The following is a 23,421-nucleotide window of genomic DNA, read 5'->3' on the forward strand; positions in this document are numbered from 1 at the left end:
ACACAGTCTTCATGAGCGACAAACGCTAAAAATTGATATGAACACAATGTTCCCTAACGTTGCTCTGTTCAACTGGATTATTTCTATTGAATAAAGGTGCACTTTAAACAACCTGACTTATTTGGGAAACACGATATGCCTAAAAATAATCTTCCCTTATTACTTATTTTTTGCCCACGTTGAACCATTAAAAAAAAAACCTCAACGTGATAAGTATAATGTGAAATGAAATTCATTATCTAATTAATTAAAGGAGGCAAGGGATGCAAAAGCTCTCGCAGGTTTCGAGATTCAGATTCAATATTTTTCCCCATGTTAGAAAAAGCCTTCTGATTTAGCATTTTGTTACTGATTCATTTATTTTACGCGACACAACAGCTGTCAAATCTTTTTTTTTATATCTATTAGAAGAATAAAAAAGAATCATAGTATCTACAAATGATTTGCATGATTAAAATAACAAAATCTCAGAACATAAAAAAGGTAGGCCTACTCAGCGGAGGAAAAATGATAAAGAAAAAAGTAAGAAAGAAAAAAATCAGAACATTAAGTTATAAATCAAATATTGTTCAAGAGCGAATTTCCGAGTTTGGAAAGATAAGCCCAATATAAGGATCGCCACTTACCCTAACAATAAACAAACGACCAATGATTAACAGTCTTAACCTAATTGTTGCAATTTTGTGCGTGTCATGATATTATACAGATAATCATGTCCGCTTTTTCCAGTAGTAAGCCCCTTTCATAGGTTTTCAAATCATACATATCACAAAGTACTGGGCTGTATGGGTGTGAAATTTAGAGATAACACCATTCTGAATCCAAAGCGCCATTCATCCATGTTTTAATGACAAGTAAGGCCTATAGTGAACAAGCGTCACAGCGGAATTATCAGTTTTTAAGTTTTTTGTTTCTTTTACGGTACAAATGTCTACAAGTGAAGATCTATATCCCCTGAAAATGTATTCCAAACAACCAACCCACTTAGACGATAACGGGTAAAATACCTCCCCCCCCCCCCTCCAAAAAAAAAAAAAAAAAAAAAAAATCCCATTGAACTCGGATATCATGCACTGTGTTGCAAGAGAGGGTTGTTTGACGAAGATGTTGAACACAGATGGCGCTATTCAGGCAGAGTCGGAATGCGCTCGGAATTGCTGTTGTACAATGAGTTCACTTGAATGAGACGGCGCGCCGTCTCATGGTGCCGTGTTTAACCTGTGGGCCAAAAGCTTTCTTAGGTGGGCACGATATTGTCCAAAAATTAGATTAAAAAAAGATCGTATTCGATCTAGCATGGGCCTCGAAAATACTTAAAAAGCCAAAGCGGGCCTTGGGTTAAAAAAGGCTGAGAAGCGCTGACCTATAATAGAGCAACACTCTTCAACCTTTTGCATTTTTCCCAAGGCCTATTTTGACTCCTGTAAGGTTTTTCGGGCCCAGTTAGATAGAATCCTTATGTTTATATATTTTTTGCCGACATTGAGGCCCACCGGTTTAAAGCGGGGACCTATAGAGTATTTGCGCCTGTGCGAAACTTGATTACTTATTCATTGGAATTCTACATTTGCGTGGCACATAAAGTGCGTCAGTAAAAGACACAATGTGTCAGCATACAAAATGATGCACAGGACAGAGTGGATCGGTGAGAATTGGATGCGCGAGTTTAACTTTGGAACTGTTTAAACCCACGAGCGCAGCGAATGGGTTTTAGACTGTTCCAAAGTTAAACGAGAGCATCCATTCTCACTGATCCACGAAATAGGCCTGTTCATCATTCATTTTTGTGTTGTAAAATGGGCCCATAAATTCATGAAATACAACCATTTCCCCCATCATGCGTCCGGTACACCTACAACACTGAAAGACTTGAGCCATGCGGCCGCAATTTACCGGACGCATGGCTCAGTGTGGATCAGTAAAAATCAACGCATGACAATTGACCAATCAGATTGCAGAGATTCTAAAGCCCATTTTATAATTTGTTTAGATAAAATCTAGCAATTAAATTGCAATGCTCGCTCATCATATATATGATTATCTGTACAATATTTTACTGTAATGACAGGTGCAATCTATGTGCTAATTCTTTCTTTACTCTTCGAGTTTTTGTTTGTTTGCTTTTTTAAGCCAGTGATTGAGGTGCACGTCACGAGTTCGACACCCACGAATCATATAGCCCATGAGCTCAACACTAGGCAAGTGAGGCCCATTAGTCTGACACTAGGGCAAACAAGGCCCAAGAGTCTGACACTTAGAAAAAAGGGACCAGATATGAGTTCGACACATTAAGCCCCTTAATGTAATGTCGAATTCGTGGGCCGTTTTGCTTAGTGTGGAACTCATGGACCTCTTTGGCCTTGTGTCGGACCCGTGGGACTTGTTTACCTACTGCCGAACTCATGGGCCTTATTTGCCTTGTGTCAAGATCATGGCCTGTATGATTCGTGGACTGCATAATTCATGGACCATTTTTTCAATGTCGAACTCGTGGGCCGTATGATTCGTGGTTGTCGGTCTCGTTATAGGAAGATCCCCCAGTGATTGGTGCTATAGCGCCTTCAAAAAGCTTTAGAGATGTCTTTACATTTATATCGTACAAACACAAAGGAATATACAAGATACTTAGAGTTTTCGGATAGTCTTCGTTTGATTTCAGTAATATAACATAGCATTCATTTGTATAACAAACGCAATCATCAAATTAAAATCATTGAAACAGAGCATACAAAACAAAATTATCATCGAATGAAATGTTATCAATATTCAACACCTTACTTTAACTATTTCTATATGATTATACCACATATACATACATAGGCCTATACAACACAGGGACAACACACGCATCCTCCTATATTCATATGACATCTTCTCAGGTTCTCTTTTCCTCCACACCACCCAGTCCTGTTCAAATTCCGAACTTAAATATTTGAATGAACAATGAGCAATGACATAAAAACACAGGAATTGAAGATGTAATCGAGTATAGAATGTATGGGAAACAGGGAATGTTATTATTACTGAAAACAGGGAATGTTATTATTACTGAAAACAGGATAGTATAAGTGCCCCAAGTCATATTAACCCAGGTGTAATTTGATGTTCCCATTTTCGTAAATGAAAATGCAGCCAACCTGCTTTTGATACACACAATGTATGTAACACAGGCACACTCAGACATACAGACACACACACACACACAGACACTCACAAACTGACAGACAGACAGACAGACAGACACACACACACACACACACACACACACACACACACACACACACACACACACTTTATAATGAGTGCAGACTCACTGAAGTTTAATGGAGCGCAAGGATTCTGAAATGTGGACCAGACACATTCATTTATAGGCTAATGATATGGGGGGGGGGGGGGTGGGATAAAGTGTATCTTTTGATCGACTTTTCGCGAAAGGGAAACAGATGTGAATTATAAGCTTCACGCCTAAAAACATCTGAGTGAATGAGATACAACGATGATCTGAACAAAAAAAAAAGAGTCAAAAGGGGCCTGAGTTTTCGATAGTATAACAGAATCTTTTCTCTACATCTCGATGTTTGAAAACACTTCTAAGAAAAGTGATACTTGTTGATATTACTAGAACACTTTATCAAGCACTCACGTATTTTTTTTTTAATCTTCATATCGTAGTACGTTCTGAGTCTGAAATTAAAAAGATGAAGCACGCAATAATTACACAAAAGAGATTCGATATTCATTGCTACTATTCTGGCTTTTCCGATTTGATTCTGCAGAACAAGAGCTTAAGTGTGTCATCACTGATTAGCACACAAATCGCATTGGGTACAGTATCATACATGTTACCAGTTATCAATAAAAATAATCACCGCCGATGAAATCTTATCAATGATGAAACCATCTTGACATGGTACAAAATGCCCCCTGTGCATATCTCGTATACACTTGGGCAAATATGAATAGATGGAAACGTAATTTTAGTCATAATCCCGACCCATTTGTTTGATTCATATGTATTTGCCCATTAACGACGGATGACCGATTTGCACTTATCCAGACAGACGAATCCATACAGAAAACAACGACTTGGTATTGACGTGCCCTTAATTAAAAGGTGATCCGTTCACTCAGAATTAATTGTCGCGCAATTTAGATCAAGTGGGGTCATTGATTTTCTTGTGAATCTGATCGATTTGCACTGCTGACATGACAGTCATCAGAGTGATTTTGTTTGATGCCGTTATTTACTGGCTGCGATTTAATTGAAACATTGCACTCTCTTTGAGAGCCGGATACTTTCTCCAGAGCTGGCGACATCCGTGTATCACTGTGATTGGTAACGCAATAATGCTATTCAGTGGCGCCACATACATGTATATCTGGAACTCGAGCAACGCCTTGCTTTTTTACATGTCTGTTGTGCGTGTAATCCCATCCCTATTTTCATGTGCGCGTGTGCAAATAATTTCAGCTTCGTGTATCAGTTTACTTCAGAACAATGCCCATGCATAAAGTCAAGCGATCGTGACCGATTTTGTTGTGGTTAATAACAGATATCATCCCATATCGCCCAGCATGTGCGTATTTCTGGCGACCGCTGTAACAGTACACGGTCAAAGCCGCCCATGCATGCCGTCATATCATTCATTACTGCTACAAAATCAAATAGCACACACGTGGAAGTAAACATGGCAAAACATCTGGCAATATTAATCAAGGAAGCTCTGCTTGTTCATCAATACTCAAAGCCCTTGTGTATTTGTTGAGATATTCTTTAATTCACGATTTAAATGACACATTCATAATGGGAAAACTGTCATGCATAGCGTGGGTAATCGGTGTCAATCAATAAACAGAACGATGTATGAATTAGATTAGCTCGTTTGGAAATATCATGTAGGCCTACTGCAGATGATGATAGTGTCGATTCTGTGTTTGAGTAAGTACGATGCAATGTCAATGAACATTAATTGCGAAGTTTCTTACAATGAGAGTACAAATCAGAGAGACCGAAAAAGGGGGTATCAAATAATTCTATCATGTATCACTAACCTTTTAATGAATTATTTTGTTGGAAATGAAATAAGCGAAACGAAACGAAAAGAACTGAACGCAGATGAACAAGGAGGATGGAGAGAAGGAGGAGGAGGAGGAGGAGGAGGGATAGTAGGAGATGATAATATGAAAAGGAGAAACAGACCAGGACGAAGACCAAGAATTAGTGACTCAAGAGCTTGCGGGCAGTCGATGTGTAGGAATACTGAAAATAAAAATTTGAATTGAATATAGACCTACCATTTGAGTTTTATCAATACATTTTACAAACCACAGAGAGATGGGGGAGAGGTTTATAAAGGGGGGTAATTACACAGCACGAACGATATTAACGCTATAGAAGAACTGCATTAACAAAGAAGATGGAAGTAAAATGTGAAGTTGCGAGAAAAAAAAAAGATTGGGGGAGGGGAGGAGGAGGAGGAGTGAGGTAAACTTGAATCCCGCAATCAACCTTTTCTTGCTTGTTAAATACACCGAAACATTATCCAGTCTACGTCATTACAGTGTCTATCAAACCTATATAGGGTGTTTCTTTTTTTTTCGTTGATCTGTTGTTAAGATGAGGGGAGGGTGTCCACGTGGCAAATAATACAGGCTGTGAACGAAAATCACTTCACAGCTGACGCGACTTTCAGCCAATTAATATACGAGAGGCCTCTTCATCGTTCATGGTTATGTCGGAGCTGCGACTGTGGCGATGGGCCCGAGAAGGGCGTGGTCACAAAATAACTTTGACCAATCGCCTGCCGGCTCTTCTCCGCACAATGGAGACGATGCAGCATCATCCAGAGAGTTTTGAGCTAGACACACACGCTGTCATATATCCCGCATGAAACAATAATGTGTGTATCCTCTGAAAGTTTTAATTGCTACACAGTAGCCTCAGCATTCGAGGTGTAACATACAGATGAGATTATTGTGCCCATCCATTCCAAATTTGAATCAGTGATGTTAGGATAATTTTTGCAGTTTGCGCAACATCTTTATTCTGTGGCAAGAATAAAAGATTGATATTTCCGTGGCTTCTCTTCCTCCCTTCTGGCTCATCTCCACACCTTTCTCAGACGACTAATTAGACTGGCCAACCTAGACACTGCGGGTCCGGTCTTCCCTTTTTAAGTGCGCCGAATTCTGCTAACAAAAGCGGAGCTGAAAGACTTCCGAGTTTCCCCCAAAACCTGACATAAGCTCCCTAATGCCCAACACCTTAGCGAACAAAAGGCTCCTTTGTCGGGATAAGCCGTGCCAATAAATTGGACCTCATCAGAAAACATTCTTCTGTGCTTGCCGAGAGGATTGTGGCCAGGGGGTTAGGATTTGCTCCAATCTAGAGCGGGCAAGGCGATAAACATCTCAGACAAGGGAGTTTGATATAGACTGCACCTGTTCATCGTTAGGCGCCAGTCTGTCTGGAACACTTCAAGTCGAACAGGTGAGTGGAGTCGAGGTTTCCATGAGATCATCTCTGCTCTCATAACTTTCGTACAACTTTGACATTTTATCTCATGTTATATACATATATATGTACATACACATATTGTAGACATATATGCGTGTATGTGAGTGTGATATATTTTAGTGGTGATGGTCATGAAGGCATCATATTTTTGGTTATTGCTGAAATGCAAAATTGATGAAAGATTATTCCATCCATATGAAAATTTGATAGACTTTTTCGTAAAGAATTGTCAATTGCTATTGAAAAGCAGCGGTGCATCTTCAGAGAATTACCGCGGAAATCAAGAGTAAAACGGTAACCTTTATAAAGTTATCCGTCTTAAACTGCATTCGAAAGCTTTAGTCAGATTGGGAGAAATTAGAGTGCGATTTTTCTCCTAATCAACAAGGATCTGTGCTGGTTGCGCTGTGATATTCATGTGTATTCACATCGAATTCTTGGTTTCAATCTGCAGTCTGTTTCTCAAGTTATCCGAACCCGCACGATGCTCAGCTCGACGGCGATGCCAGTTCTGATGCCCAGGTCTTCCTCGTCCTTGTTTCAACAAGCACCAATGTCCCTGAGCATGTATCACCCCGCGATTCTCTTTCAACCGACGCCGCTCTACCCCGCGCTGGCTCCCCCGGCAGGTCGAAGTCTCCTCCCTCACCCGTGGAGGAGCACGCTCGACGTTGAGTCTCCCTCCCCGCCCGTGCAGATGGCAAAGCCATTGGCGATCGGGCCTCGATGTCGGCCTCTGCCCGTGTCCGACATGTGCGGCACACCGTCTCCGCCCTGCAGTCCCGACTCCGCCAGCAGCACCGAGAGAACGGCCTTCACCATAGATGCCATCCTGTCTTCCAAGAAGCGATCGCCATCGTCATTGTCATCGGTGTCAGGAAGTCCACGAGCTGGATCCATCAGCGATCGAGGCTCGACGCCCTCGCCGGATTCGTTCACGTACAACACAACGATGTCGTCCACCGTGAGAGCGGACGTGACTGTGTCCGACGAGAAATTAGTGGAGGCGATTACTACGGGGAAGTCGAGTGATGTGAAGTCGTCTAGGAAGTCGACCATCCACAGTGCTGGCGAGCGACTGACCTCATCGTCATCGTTTGGAATGGCGAAAATATTTGACCACGCACCAGGTAAGATTACACTTGGTTATCTGCTCTTTACGCGACGAAAGTCAAACAACATAATGTTTATGTAACAATCCTAAGAACAAAAATATTGTTGGGAATCTCGAAAAATTCTTCGTCGTTATCTAATCATGTTCATGTTGTTTTCAGGTACAAATAGTTGGCGATCAGAATTGAACGGTATGGTTAGCAGATTAACTTAGTTTCTTAAGTTTCACTGGTTTTAATTGAAAGTTTGATATGCAGTCATTAAGATGACCTGATACAGCGTTCAAAGCGAAATGTTGGATGCTTGTTCTGAAAGTTGTATCATTCTTCGAATGATTAAAGGGATAGTATGGTTGTAGTTGAGATAAGGATGCAGGTTTTAACTTTCTGCAAGACAATTAGAAAAGGTGGGACTCACCTTGTATTAAGACCACTTTGTTTTACTTTGTACTAGAATATCTCAGCCATTTCGAAACCAATTTCCATCAAATAAACTTCTTATTCCTCTTAGAACGCATAAAAACTGGTTTCTAATTATCTCGAAAAATAAAGTTAAAACTTGAATCCCCATCTCAACAAAAACTATATCATCCCTTTAAAACGGAGAAACCTTTGTTTTTGGTGGCGGCTCGGGGAAGAGGGAAGCACTTCTATTAAGAGATATTCGAATTGACCTTAACAAAATGTGAAAGAGTGTTCAGTGTATCCAACTTGAAAACATAGATCCAAAGACGGTCATTCATCTGTTACCTTTTCTTTCGTTAATGAAATCTGCGTCTTCTCGTGATGGAATATTCCATGAGACCTTTGCTGCTGTTGTAGTCTGCACGTAAAAATCAAATCTGACTAAAATAAACAAAACAAAAGAATAAAATTTTCGTCAACTAGAAGAGAGAAACGAAGCAAAAAGCGGAAAAAGAGTGAGATTTGCTCCTTGAAAATGGCTTTTAATTCCAAACGATTACTTCATCTTCTTTTGAACGTTGTCCTAAAAGACATAATTAGATGAAAGTTAAGTAGATGCCAATGAAAATAAAAACATAATCTATATTCCAAAAGAAAAAATTTGCAACTTTACAACCAAGTTGCGGAGATGTCTGATATCCGACCGTGATGGTTTCTCGTGTCATCCCTGTCCCTCCTGACTCCGACAATTAATTACCGAGTCTCGTCTTATGTACGATACATCGTACTTCTCATGGTTCCTAATTAACCGACCCTTAAAAAGACTTCGGCTTATCTTGGGATGTGATGCATGCATGGGAAGTATGAAGTCACTTGATCAGTTTCAACGGACGGGAGTGTATAAAATCCCGTCATTGCAGGCAAGCTATAATGAGGTCCTTTTGAATCGCTTCGATTGAAAAGCCGCGACTTCGTTCATGCCTCCTTTTCAATCACGCTATATTATAGGACTGCTATCTTATCGGGCGTTTATACGCCGGCTTTAATCGTCAATACAACGCGCTCATTCAGCGGCAAGATTAACACGTCTATATAAAAAACCTGGACGTGTCATTTCGTTGATTAAACGGCCTGGTGCATTTCATGGTTACTTAGGTACTGAAAGGACACTTACTCCAGACACCTTAATGAAGAACAGTTAACATTCATAGCAGGAGTTCTTATTGCCCGATAGTGCTTGAATAAATTCGACGCGGGAATCATCAGCTTGTCTGATTTACAGTCAGAATATTTGAAAACCAACGACCAAAAACAAAAACAGCTTTCCTCCTCCTTTCCTTAACATTTCCTGTTCATCTTCAGAAGATCTAGCTAGCCTTCCTTGTCCATTTCAAGTTTTGCCCAACCCTCTTCTAGTTCAACCACTATATAGATGTCAGATAATGAATACTTCGTTCGTCTGCTGAGCACATTTTTATCTTTCATTAATACGAACTTGATACATCGAGTTGAATACCCCATATTACATCGGTCGTAAGCGAAACATCGTTGCTCACATGTTTCGCTCCCACATTTACACCAGCTATGCCTTCTTTTTCTCCACATGACGCGTGTGCGCGCTCGCCCGCTTGTGGACTGATAGGGAACTTCACGCTGAGTTGGTAAGCAAAGAGCATATTACGCTCTAATTAGCGTGCTGCGCCCTGTTTACCTACAGGCATTCAAATCAATGTTTAAATTCTACGTCTTCAAAAACTGACCCGAGACTTCACGGTCTGATTCCTAGTAAATCTGCTGTTCTACACGTTGAAGCGTAAAAGTAGAAAGATGGGGGTAAAAAGTCCACTGCCCACCACATCATATCGCGATCCCAACCGCGCGTATTGGGGCGTGAGTTACTTCAAGCCCCTTGCGTTTATTGAAACCTTTTCCAAATGTTTCTTTCGTCCTCTTGAGATGCATTCATTGCACCACTAACAAAGGAACGGGGAATTAACGCGAAAAATAGGTTGTTAATTGAAGATAAACAAGTCCTCTCGACAGGAGCTCTCAGAGCAATAAGGCAGTAAGGCGAGAGGTGACCGTGCGTTCAGCGCTTCCCAAGGTCACGCGCTATTTTCTGGCGATCTCGTAGGTGGGGGCTTTTCTCCACGCCCTTTCAGACCGGGGAGAAGGCGGAGTTACTACAATTGTATTCTGTGCTCCTCAAAGAAAGGTTGCTGTAAAATGGTTTAATAATGAAAGGCTGTCAACCAACCAACCAATCGATTCTGTCTCTCGTTTCCATTTTGCATCGATATTGCGACACGTTGATTCTTCGATAGCATGCTACTTTCGATTTTGTTTTCTTTCGATTTTTTCTAATTCTTCTTTCGAATTTCTTTCATGATTTTTTTTTTCATTCATGCCTTCTCTAATTCAAAAAGAGGCATTAAGGTCCCTTAAAGTGGGTAGGCATTGATATCATGTAGACCCCTGTAAAGAAAGAGAGAAAATGCAAGAAGCAACGAGATTTGATTATCGCTGTATTGTTCGTTTCCCTAGGCATGTGATACTACCATATTGCAATGGTAATATCAATGGTTATGTATCAAAACGATTCGGCAGTCGTTATCATATTTGTAGAAGACAAAAATAAGAATGCGAATCAAAGACTCAATATATGGTAATGATCGTCAATAGTAGGCAGTGAAAAGGACGCTTTTCCACAAAGAGATACCGTACTACTCTGCTAGCTGTGCGCATGCTCTGTAAACCCGGCAGCGGCTTATGAGGGTGATTGACAGGTGTGAAACGCCTCACACCGTCCACCACCTCCGTACTTTATTCTCTTGGGCGTAATAAAGAGACTTCCAAAATGGACTGATCTCTCAGAAACTTAACAAAAACGCATTCATGAAGCGGCTCGTGAAAAGAGCAGTTTCCCCCCAATCTTCATTAAGGTGTCTGGTTGACGAGCGAGGTCCTCCCACCTGCGAAATAGTGAATGGAACCAAGCCTTAGTGCTGTTTCAAAGAACTTTTGCGCACATCTCAAGCAAAAAAAAAAAAAAAAAAATCCTTGCCTAGCTGAGTCCGGTGTCTTTCGCACCGGCCGAACGGAGCTAATCTACTTGTCCGCTACCTTTTGTCTCGTTTTAGCTATTCGGCTCAATGAGTTTACCCAATCAAAGCCCCAGTAATTACCCATTTAAGCGACTGAGTGATACAATGAGGAAAACACACCAGGTGTTCTCCATTTTGTATTTGTACTCGGACAGATTCTCGTTCCAGATATAATAGCCCAGAATCGATAATCACAAGAAACTGCCGTGTTTTCTCTCCACTAACCCAGTTGTTGCTGTTACAGTTTATTTTTTTGCTGTAAAGCAAGTGTAATCGGCTCTGACGTTATAGCACAACTCAACGAAGAGAAAGAAGAAACTGTCTTCCACTTGACCACAAATCAAACCCTCTTTGGGTCACTTTTCGATGTTGAGCGACTAGGCTGCAAAAGGGGTGTCATAATTGTAATCGCTACCACTCCAGTCTATTCTTTTGTCACACTCTTCTCAACGTCACTATTTGAACTAAGTCTGATAATGGCGAAATGATGTATGACTGACTTTCTTCACATATCTTTTACAGTCATTTTTTTTTGCCTCGTCGTTTCTCATCTTCCAGCATCGAATCAACTAACAACAAAATAACTCAAATTCCATGCAAAATATATAAACAATGTAAATAAAGATGTGCATAAAAACTTGCGTGACAAAGCAAGACTAATCTTAATTTTCCTTTTCTCCCTCTGCCACAGAAAAGGTATTGAAACGGGCGCACTCTGACGATGGGGCGTGGTCGGCTGGCAACTCCAGAGCCAAGCGCGTGCGCACCATCTTCACACAGGAGCAGCTGGAGCGACTAGAGCGAGAGTTTGGTCGTCAGCAGTACATGGTGGGCACGGAGCGTCTCTACCTTGCCGCTGAGCTCAATCTGTCCGAATCTCAGGTATAATAATATACAATTGTGTCTTCAAGAATCACGATAACACTACTGCTACTGTCATTAACTGTAAAGGGGAGGCAGTATAATGGTATTTGATATTATCGTCACGATTACGACAAAATGATGTTAAGAGAATTTTAGGTTTAATGATTTAGATATCAATGAAATCTTAAAGTAGATCATATTATCTGATAGTAGATGAAATGGTAAAAAAGAAAGATGCATGGAATATATTCGGACTTCTGAGCCATTATATGCAATGAATTAAATTCCATAGAATCCCTGCATTTAATTTACCATGCCGAAATGATAAATCCAATAAAATATGAACTTGAGGCGTGTGATAATTGAATAATTCATGACAAGAGTGAGCTGAAGACGAAGTATTAATCGTTTGTTGTAGGTCAAGGTCTGGTTCCAAAATCGGAGAATCAAGTGGCGAAAACAGAACTTCGAGCAGCAGCAGACCAAGTTGGCGGAGTTCCGCGCGGGTCACGAAGCGCGGATCTTCGAGGGCAGCGACGATGAAGGAGACGACGCCGAGAAGCTCGTCGACAGCCCGCCGTTGCCGGCTTCTCGCATGCATCTCGCCGCCGTTAAACCGCGATCACCTCTTGACGACACGGTCACCACGCGGTCGGAGAGCCCCGCAGAGAGACTGGTGGAGGAGCGATCGCCCGAGCGACAGGTGGTGGAGGCACCCCTCCCTTCCGCCGTGTCTTCCAGTGCCACGTTACCCTCTTCATTGGAGCAGGAGGTAAAGAAAGTGGAGCAGCGGCTAGCCATGAGGCTGTGCCGCAGAAGCATGCTGCAGTCGTCGTTGACATCGTCGACCTCGCTGGGAGCAGCCCATCTGAAGTCCTCCGCCGGTGCGTTGCAGCTTCGCGCGACGTCGACCGTGCGTCGATTTGACCTCGCACGCGAAGGCGGCGACTATCTCTCTTCGTCGGGGGCGAAGCGGCACTAGAAGGGCCTTGTAGGTCTATCATTGATTAACAGGTACCTCCTAACTCCGCGTGGAAGTAAAAAATGGAAGTGGAAATCTTTCGACAGAAATTTGCATCTGTTTTGGGAAATCTTCTGCCCAATGTGTTCCCAAAATTTTACCAGAAAATAAATTTCCTTTAAAATCAAGAAAGAGGGGAGGAAAACGAATGTAAGTTATCAAACATGAACGCGAAGCAACAATGACCGCAAGTTTTGCTTAATTAACTTGCTTCGTCCTTGAAGTCATTTTCCGCATTTCTCTCTTTCCTACATAATTATATTATCCTATCTAATTCTCTCTCCCCTCTCTCCTCTCTTCTCCTTCTCTCCCTTTCCCTATAAACCATTGACATATCTTCCAGTGACATATCTTCCAGAGCATAATATGTGCAGATAGTTATGAGAATATCAACAGGCTCATATCGCTAAAATTTCAAAGGGGAGCACGATTTTGCGTTTAAAAAACGGTGTGTAGAGGCATTATGCAAATAATGTATTTCCTTGTGTTAATCAGCCTTAACGGCAAAAGTGCAATATACAGGTTTAAGAAAATTCTTTACTTATTAGAAAACTGGACGGGTGTATAAGTCACCGGCAGATTTATTGGTACAAAATGTGCCTGTTTTGTATAGTGTAGTGTAAACTAGTTTACAATGCTCACTGTAGCTTCAACTGTACTTTTAGACCACTGCGTTCTCTCTCGCACAATGAGTGGATGCGACAGTCACATATATTTCTATATGTTTCTTTTTGTTCTCTGTGATGTTTTTATAATTGCTTGAGCATGGTCATGTCGTAAGTATATCAATTATGAGATATTGTTTTCTATCTCTGTTGAGCTCAGCGTTAGAATAATAATCGCTTGTTGTCTTACAGAATACAGAAAGTTCAAAGTCAAGAAAGAAACATTTGTGATGTTGGCTTCTCTTTCTGTTAGATTTTATGAAAAAGTGTGAAAAAATTGTGTTTTAACGTCTCCGAAAACCCGAGTTACTCTAAAAATACTACCCACCAATGCTCACGATGAATTGTACAAAAAAAAAAAACAAACAAACAAACTACGATTTACAGAACCCTCTATTGTAAATTTCATTTGTTTCTGTTGTTGATCAAGCGGAAACGAAAAATTACCAGGTGCCTAGTTTGATGGACAACATCGTATCAAATATTCATCCTGACAGCCTTAACCATAAATGTGTTATGTTCCGGATTCTAGAAAGAGACCTCTCCTACACGCAGGCGAAGGACAAATGCCCCAGTCATTGCCTTCCTCTAATAGGCCCTGTTTTTTCTTTCTTTCAATGTTTTAACCGTCGTTGTAGAAGATTAAAAAGAGGATTTATAGAATCTTACACAATAATACATCAATTTTGCTGTTCTGGGTCATCCCGCCATGCCGTAAATGGATCTAAAAAGCTGCTTGTGTACCCAGCAGCCAATAAGTGGCCCAGTTCCTTGTACTTGAATGACCATTGGAAGGTGATCGTCATCTTAACGAGCTAATTTGTCTGATGTTGTCGAATCTCAACAAACCCCCAACATTCAGTAATTTGTTGCAAGCAAATATAAAGAGGTGATTGATGACAGTGCAGCAGAGTAGAGTGTTTACCGAGCATATGTTATTGACGTGTTGAACAATTACTACTCGAAATGACCAATATCTTTTCACGGCTGACATCAGCTAGTTGCCCACTCGAAGTGATGGTTTATTCAGCGGGTTTGTTCAGTGCGTGTGCCAAATAACACAAGCAGTGCGATACAGAAACTTATTAAATCATTTCTTCTTTTTTTTCTACAAGGTACATTGACCTGAAGAAAATCAAGGATATTGATTTTGCGCGGAAGATCATTCATTGCTTGTTTTGCTATTGACTTACGTGAATATTCTTTGTTTTCACTTATAGAATCTGGCTTATTGTACTTTTGCTCATGAAGCAGAAAACTTGTTCTCGTCTATGGAAGACTGTACAAGTGAAATATTGTTTAAAATAGTCGATATGACGATGAATAAAAATTGTCCCTTTACAAGATTTTCTTGCATGTCTTTCTTATCCAGGGATTGTTTTCTTTGGTATGCTATATCAATGAATGAATGAATGAATGAGTGAATGAATGAATGAATGAATGAATGAACGAACGAATGAATGAATCAATCAATCAATCAAATAAGATGAACTCAGAAAAGACTGGTAATGCATTGACGTCCAGCGCATTTTAATTTTTTTTTTTTTTTTTTGACGAGTCACGCGTCTTCTCTGGGTTGCGACTCCTGACGCGTCGAAAATTTGGTGCAATAACCCTATACGTTGGTTGATAATGCATTAGAGATCCTTTTCTCTCATCTCTTGTGTACTGTATCCAACACGTGATATATATATATACACACACACACACACACATATATATATATATATATATATATATATATATATATATATATATATATATATAGATATATATATATATATAATATGATTTAAAAACCCACAGTAATCTGCAAGTGCGCGTCGTGATAGATAAGACTAGAGGACTATAAGAGGACGGGAACGCACTTCGGCGGCAACGCCTTAATTTTCCCCAATTTTCGATATCAAATCTATTATTCAGTGTCATAAGAATATACTTTTCGCATGTAATTTTGTTTCAGCGGTAAAATCGATAATGGCATGAAGATACAAATGTATACCTCCATTATTATTATATACATATACATATATATATATATATATATATATATATATATACATATATATATATATATACATATTGGTCTCTTTGAAGTTTTTGTACATTTCAGACAGAGCAGTAGTGGTGGTGGTAGTAATTGTGGTGTAGTAGGTGGTGATGTTTGTGTGCGTGTGTGTGTTGTGTGTGTGTGTGTGTGTGTGCGCGTGCGTTTCACGAAGAGAAGGGAAAGGATGGGGGCTCATGCGCTCCAAGTTCTAATTCATTCGTGATTTATTGACCGCACTTTTAAAATTCGCTGCGTCATGGTTCGCTGTCTGTTCTTAACAGGTGCTCGTTTGCTCCGACATTCCCAACATCTTCTCGAAGAATCGAAGTCTTGTCAGCGCATCCCGGTGAAGTTTTTGTTCTTCTCTGCCAATTATAGATACAATTGCAAGTTATTATTGGTATCTTAAGAAAACGTGACATTTTCGAAATATTCGTGATCTATCTTCCGAACAGCGATTTGTTAAAAAACAGTCACAACCTGAAGAGAGATAAACGAGGAGGAAAGGACGCGAGTTTGGCTGCCTGCAACGCTGGGGTATAAAAACGCGCCACCGTTTATTCAAGAGGCGTAGGAATTACACAAATATTTATTTTGCGTGTGCTCCTGAATGGTTGAACAGGTTCAAGTATGAATTTATGGAGTGTCCGAACAGAGCGCCTCGATTGTTGCGATTTCCTCATGAATAAACGATTGGATCATTTGACAAGCCTGCAGTGATATCACTTAATGGTACTGTTTGCCAAATTGGTAACATGTGGTCAACGATTCGTGGCTTGTTCCTCGCCTATATCTTCGCATTTGTATTTTCCTAGCCCATTTATTATTCGTATTCCTTTCTGCATCGCCCTCCCTGTTTTTCTTTTCCTTACTTAAGTTTTCCCTCCTCTCTTCATTTTCTTCAACTCCAACGTTTCTGCCTTTGTGTATGCGTGCGTGTGTTCTTGTGTGTGTGTGTGTGTGTGTGTGTGTGTGTGTGTGTGTGTGTGTGTGTGTGTGTGTGTGTGTATGTGTGTGTACATGTGTGTGGTGTCAATCACGGTTCTCGCTCTTTGCTTGAAGTAGGAGATACATTGTGATTGGTCGTACATACCCTGCGGCAACACAGGACAATGTGACGTCAAGAAAAGCAGGACATTCCCAATCCATCTCTGTCAAAAATACATTGTGTAACTTTGGACACAGCGCACAGCAAAGAACAAATTTATGATGATAGACAAAAATAACAAGTACACACATTTCGTTTCATTTCATTTTCATTTAAATCATTTATTGCCCATATTATGGGCATTAGTTTTGTTCAGTTACTTTCAAAAAAACAAAAGAAGAAAAAATATACATTGTACGATGCAATTACATTAACAGCATTCAGATGACATATAAAACATAAAAAACATCATTCTGTCAACATCATGAAACATGGAAACATTTAACATATCTTATTCCACATCAGAATTCAAATACCAACATATTAATGTATCTTAATTCATGTAAACTGAATAAAACTAATGACACTAAACTTACATGAGTGGTTTATTTCCATAAGGTACAATATACAAAATCCTACAAATCATTCATAATCACCAGATGAAATAAATAAAACACACACACACACACACACACATAATGGCAATGTGGATGTTCTGTCAAGGAGTTTCACATTACATACTTGATCGCCAAGGCATACTGAACTGATTCCCATAAGTACGCCAATTATAAAGCTCAAAGTCTACAATCTCATGCTAGCAACGGTAAAAGAATGAACAAAATTCTGAGATTTTCTTTTTTATCTGGTAAAGATATCTCTTTTATTACACTTGAAAAATATCCCAACAATCTCATGTAAAAATACATGATGGAAGGCGTTGCTATCAACTACGTAAGTTATTTTGATTTACATGCAGTGATGTTTGCTACTAGACTGAAGCGATTACAGAGTATTACAAATACAATACATTTTATTCTCTTCACAGTGTACACTGTACTAGAACTGGAACTACTGGAATTCACCATTTCCGAAAGAGCTTACAAGATTCAATGTTCTCAATGACAATTACAGGGTACAACATGCATAAACTAACATGATGTACCCATCTTGAAATGCTCTAGCAGAGAGCTGTCCTGAGAGGTGTTAAGGAAACAAGTGGACAAAGCCTCAGTGTGGAGATTATCTTATTCACAGAAGATTACCTATTTGCTGGAAAGACCGTACCTCCACTCCAGCAGAGGGCCCTGCCATCATTTTTCACCCACAGCATCAGCCATGTACCCACAAATTAATACAAATGAGTAAAGAGGGACATTGTAGTTTCACATTTTGTACAGGGATGCATGCACTTCATCAGTTTGGTGTTGAAACCCGGGAAGACTGAAAAAAAAGGAAGCTCTTATAGACTTAAATTTATAATCAAGGAACATCTTTCATTTTTCTCCCAGAGAGAGCGCCCTGCGTGGTTGCCTTTATTCTGTACTCTAAGTTTCCGTCAGATTTTTGCGTTGTTCTGGGATATCATAATAAAAGATCCGACTAGAGTAACAGAATTATATCAAACACTGATTGATGTGATTATAACAAATGATTGTGCAAAAATACAAGAATCGGGGACTGTGCAATTAACAATAAGCCAGTTCGGAGTTAGCTCATGGTCACATTGGTCCAAATGACCTTTTTTTTTTCAGTCGCAGGTGGGGATACTTCACTCGTTTTTGAGCGACATAATGCTTAAGCTTTACGTAACAAATATAATGGAATTAATTGAACCTGCCCAAACAAAGAATGAACTTGCGTACTGACGAGATGACGGGAATGATCCGTCAATTAACACTTGGGAAAGCATCTATTTCATTATTTTGCATTGAATGTATTAACAATCTCTTTCTATTGATATTGCCATATTGCCAAATACCACTTTCGTTGTCATGACACGTGCAGGTAAGCAGCATTTATAAGGATTACGTGAATAATCATTACATCACAGATGCTTATCCCAGTGAATTTAAAGGCCAATATGCCTGTTGGTATGAATTACCTTTCTTCTGCTCATGCGCAAAGTGGAACTGCGAACTGGCTTATTAGTGATCATTTATTATATGGTTTACTGCATCAGAAGTAGGCAAAAGAAAGTAGAAAAAAGCATAAATTCAAATATTTTTGAAATTGGGAAAAAGTAGACTGAGAAGTTGTAAAACAAGAGTTTAATGAACTGAATTGGGAGAATGTTTTAAAATGTTCTGATTGTGATAATTTTTATCAAACAATCACGGACAAAACTGATAAGCATTCTCCCCGAAAGAAATACCGACTAAAAAACACAGTTTCTCCCTGGATGACAGCTGAAATACTGGGTCTGATACGAAAGAGGGATGAAAAAATAAGTGAAAGCAAAAAATTCCTGTTCAGAAAAGGATTGGTGCGAATACAAATACTGAGAAACAAAATCATGTCAATCATTCGCAAATGAAAACATAAATTCATTGCATCATGTATCAATGATAATAATTAAGATCGAAATTTGATGTGGGCGTCACTCAAGCATTTACTACCGAACAAAATTACGCACTCTCTGATCAATTCAGTCAAAATACCTGTAAGTGATGGTGTGGGCAAGCCCACATAACAAAAAAAAAAGCAACATGTTAAGACTAAATGATACAGGAGAGGGACTTTCTTCCAGAAGGAACCCCCTAAATTAAAGATGGTTTAACCCGGGAACAGGGGAGAGAGAAGAAGTTGTGGTTAGTGGCCATGATGTCATTCACATCGTGTCACTGACTGAAGTAACATCACATGGTCTCTCCTCCTGCTTTATTCAGTGTCAGTGATATTACCTCGGCACCTGTGACCCTTGGCGGGTGCTATATTTCTGAAGGCACTGCCCGGATGATGCTGAGATGCAGGAGAAGTTATAACAAGTAACCTTCCCTGACTTATGCATCGCTGCTAAGCCAGTGACAAGGTCCCTACAAGCACCAAGGCAGTTTGACGATTGAGCCGTATTGTACCTCCTACACTGGCTAAAGATGGCAGGATTCGAGCAGCTGACCGACGAAGTCCTCCAGCTCTTAGCAGTAAGCACAGCAGAGCAACTACTGAAGGCGGCAGCAGAGCTCAAGCTGAGGATGAGGTGGAGGAGGCCAAGTCTAAAGGTCGACTGGGACTGAAGTGAATGATCAAGCGCTTCCTCGATGGAGACGAACTGATGGAGACGAACTGATGGATGCAGAGGATGGAGGTGAGTCAGAGTGGCGTAAGGTAGGTAAGGTTTGGGATTGGGGGAGAAAGGTGAAGGTGGGCAGATAGAGAAAGAGGACAAGAAGACAGTGGAGCTGCCAACCTTGACATCAACCCAACCAATGACTCCGCCACCGACCTAGCCGCAGACTAGTCTCGACCCACCACCTGTCTCACAGATGCTATCACACCCATCGTCACCGGCAACCTGGCAGAAGGAATTCCATATCCTAGGCCAGACAGGGGAACCAAGCCAGAAGGATAAGCTCTCCTTCGTGGCTCTGGCTCGACAGATCAACGTTGGATTGAGGAAGGGGTTCCCAGAAGAGGAGATCATTGAAGCTGTGGTTCGGGCTGTGGTTCCAGGACTCCCCTTCCGAAGCTGCCTGGAGGGACGGGGAGACATGAACTTCCCGATGCTTTGTCTCCTGAGATCCAACTTCAGGGAGAAGGATGCCACAGCCCTCTTCCAGGAGCTTTCAACATCGGTACAGTCCCCGAAGGAGGCCCCTCACAACTTCGTGCTCCAGACTCTAGATCTCAAGCAAGGTTCTGTTTGCATCAGAAGAATCAGGAGCTACTATCAGCTATGATGGCGTCCAGGTGCAGAGGATAGCACTGAGGGCGATCTCAACAGGACTGCAGGACACCACCATCCAGCATGAGCTAAGGCCAATCCTGCATAATGTCCTGATGAGGAGTTGCTAAAGGTCCTCACCAAGGCTGCTGCTCATGAAAATGAGAGAGTCAAAGCTGAGACCTCGATAAGCCAGAGTGGCAGCTGTCACTGAAACACCTGAGCCCGACGCCCCCAAGAAAAAGAACCCCCCAAAACAAGACAGATTTGACCTCCAGGAGCTGAGGACCAGCATCCAGGAAATTGTGCAGGCAGAATTGAGTGCCCTACAAGCCCCCAGCCCTAGGGAGAGGGGGTGTGAGGTGTGCAAGAAGGCTGGCAAGGGAGAGAGCTGCACTCACTGCTAGCATTGTGGTAGTGGAGAGCACTTCACAAGGGGAAATGCAGTGAGCGGGCGCAGAACTCCCCCTACGGAAACGACGGGAGGTTACCCAGATGGGACGAACAGCAACCTCAACAACACCAAAGTCCCAGCCTACATCCGTAAATTCCATAGCCAGTAGAAATATAACCCCAAACCCTAGGACAAGAGCAAAGATGGCAAGGCTAGTTGGAAGGAAGTGTATGGTCACGTGCAGTTTGAACAAAGTACCCGCAGATGTTTTATGGGACACACGTGCCCAGGTGTCGATCGTCTCCTTGAAATGGCTGGACCGCTTTCTACCTACAGTAGAAGTGTCACCCCTTTCAACGCTTCCGGCAGATGACAAATCTCTTCAGGTTTCAGCAGCAAATGGAACCGCCATCTCTTTCGACAGGTGGATGGAGCTCCAACTGACTGTTGGTAAGCCTGACCAGAGACCAGCCATTGCCATCCCTGTCCTTGTTACTACAGAAGATATCGAGCACCTAATCATTGGATTCAACGTCAAAGAGGAATTCCTCAAGAATGTCTTCCCAAAACAAGCAAAGAAATGCCTGCACGAGATGCTGCCACAATCACGGTGGGGTGCAGTGAATGCCTTGAACGGCCTCCTTCGAAAGCACGATGAGGACGAGCTAACTATACCCCCTGGAACATCGAGAGAGATAATGTACAATGTACACCTCCACCTGAATAAACAGACCACCCTACTCCTGGAACCCGTCCCTACACATGAACTTCCAGATGGCCTGACTGCAGAAGCTACTCCTGTAGACCTAACCATGGGAAGCAGAGCAAAAGTAGCTGTCCCTGTCATCAATGACAAAAACTACCCTGTGTCCCTCCCACCGTACACGTGCCTTGGGAGACTAGCAACAGTCCACTTGGTGTTACCACGGGAGTTACTACCAGAGAGTACCGCAACCAAGACACAGAGTGGCACAGTGGGAGAAGTGTCGGCAAGACTCTGAATCCTCCAACCAGGGTCTGCGTATTCTTCCCCAATCGTGTGCGTGCGCAAGGACTGGACACTACGGTTGTGCGTGGACTCCCGTCAGCTCAACCAAAGGACGGTGAGTGACCGGCAGCCTATCCCGCGGATTCAAGACACACTCGACACCTTGGGAGGCAACAACTCGTTCTCCACCCTCGATCAGGGGAAGGCCTATCATCAAGGGTTTATGGATGAAACCAGCCGACCCCTGACAGCCTTCATCACTCCATGGGGTTTTTATGAATGGGTTAGGATCCCATTTGGGCTGAAGAACGCCCCTGCAGCCTTCCAAAGGTGCATGGAAGCATGCTTAGAAGGCCTCAACAACAAGATATGTGTTACTTACCTCGATGATATCTTGGTATATAGTGACACATTTGACGAACATGTCTCTTGCCTAAGAAGAGTGTTACAGTGAGCAAGAAAACATGGGATGAAACTGCGCCCAGCGAAATGCCATCTCTTAAAGCGGGAAGTGAATTACCTGGGGCGCATCATCTCCGCAGAGGGCCACAAGTCGATACATACCAGACTTTTCCAAGGTGGTCAAACCAATGTATGATCTGCTTTCTGTCACGGCAGAAGAAACAGCCATCAAGACGTCAAAGGCACCATCAAGAGGGACCAAGAAGAATGCCAAAGCCCCAATCAAATGGACAAGACTCCACCATGAGCGACTGGAGAAGCTAATTGACCACCTTACTAGACCACCAATTATGGCTTTCCCCAATTTCGAGCAACCATTCGTCCTCCATAGGGATGCGTCGAACGATGGCTTAGGGGCTTTGTTGTACCAGCGGCAAGGGGGAAGACTGCGAGTGATCGCCTATGCATCTCGAACTTTGACACCAGCGGAACGAAACTACCATCTGCATTCTGGCAAGTTGGAGTTTCTGGCACTAAAGTGGTCCATATGTGACAAGTTTCGTGACTACCTGTACTATGCGCCCTCCTTCATGGTCTACACGGACAACAACCTGTTGGCATATGTACTATCCACAGCCAAGCTGAATGCAACGAGCCAGCGTTGGGTCACGGAACTCACCAACTTCAACTTCCAAATCAGATACAGACCTGGACGGACCAATACTGATGCAGACACTCTTGTCTAAAATCTAACGAGACATGGAAGCATACATAAGAGACTGCATCAAGGAGACTCCATCAGGTGTCATTTGTGCTGCAGTCCCACAGGTCCACTCGACCCAAATTCCGCCCCTGCCACTGGTTATGAGTCTCACTGCCAACCTGAGCAATGAAGATACAGAAGAAGAATTGGTGATGCCTATCCAAGAAGTCAGCGAGGCAGAGTTAGCCAAAGCTCAACATAGAGAAACCCTCCTGGGAAACATTGTGCAGATGAAGCAGCAGGGAGTCTCCTAAGGCTGCCTGCTGGAGAAAAGCACCCAAGGAGATGAGAGCATTGTTCTGAGAATGGAAGAAGTTGGAGTTGGGCA

General features: G+C 41.8%; 1 protein-coding gene across 1 annotated transcript; it reads left to right on the plus strand.

The window, feature by feature from the left end:
- Positions 1-7,001: 7,001 nt before the first annotated feature.
- On the plus strand, positions 7,002-11,918 carry LOC139726759 (uncharacterized; the record flags this gene model as incomplete). Its single annotated transcript, XM_071637751.1, has 2 exons — positions 7,002-7,647; positions 11,830-11,918. Coding segments are annotated over exons 1-2 (735 nt in total), but the record flags the coding sequence as incomplete, so codon positions are not given.
- Positions 11,919-23,421: the final 11,503 nt, after the last annotated feature.

This window comes from Diadema antillarum, unplaced genomic scaffold (assembly GCF_040938485.1).
Source record: "Diadema antillarum isolate AM-2024a unplaced genomic scaffold, OU_Dant_1.0 seq00000098_RagTag, whole genome shotgun sequence".
Taxonomy (NCBI): Eukaryota; Metazoa; Echinodermata; class Echinoidea; order Diadematoida; family Diadematidae; genus Diadema; species Diadema antillarum.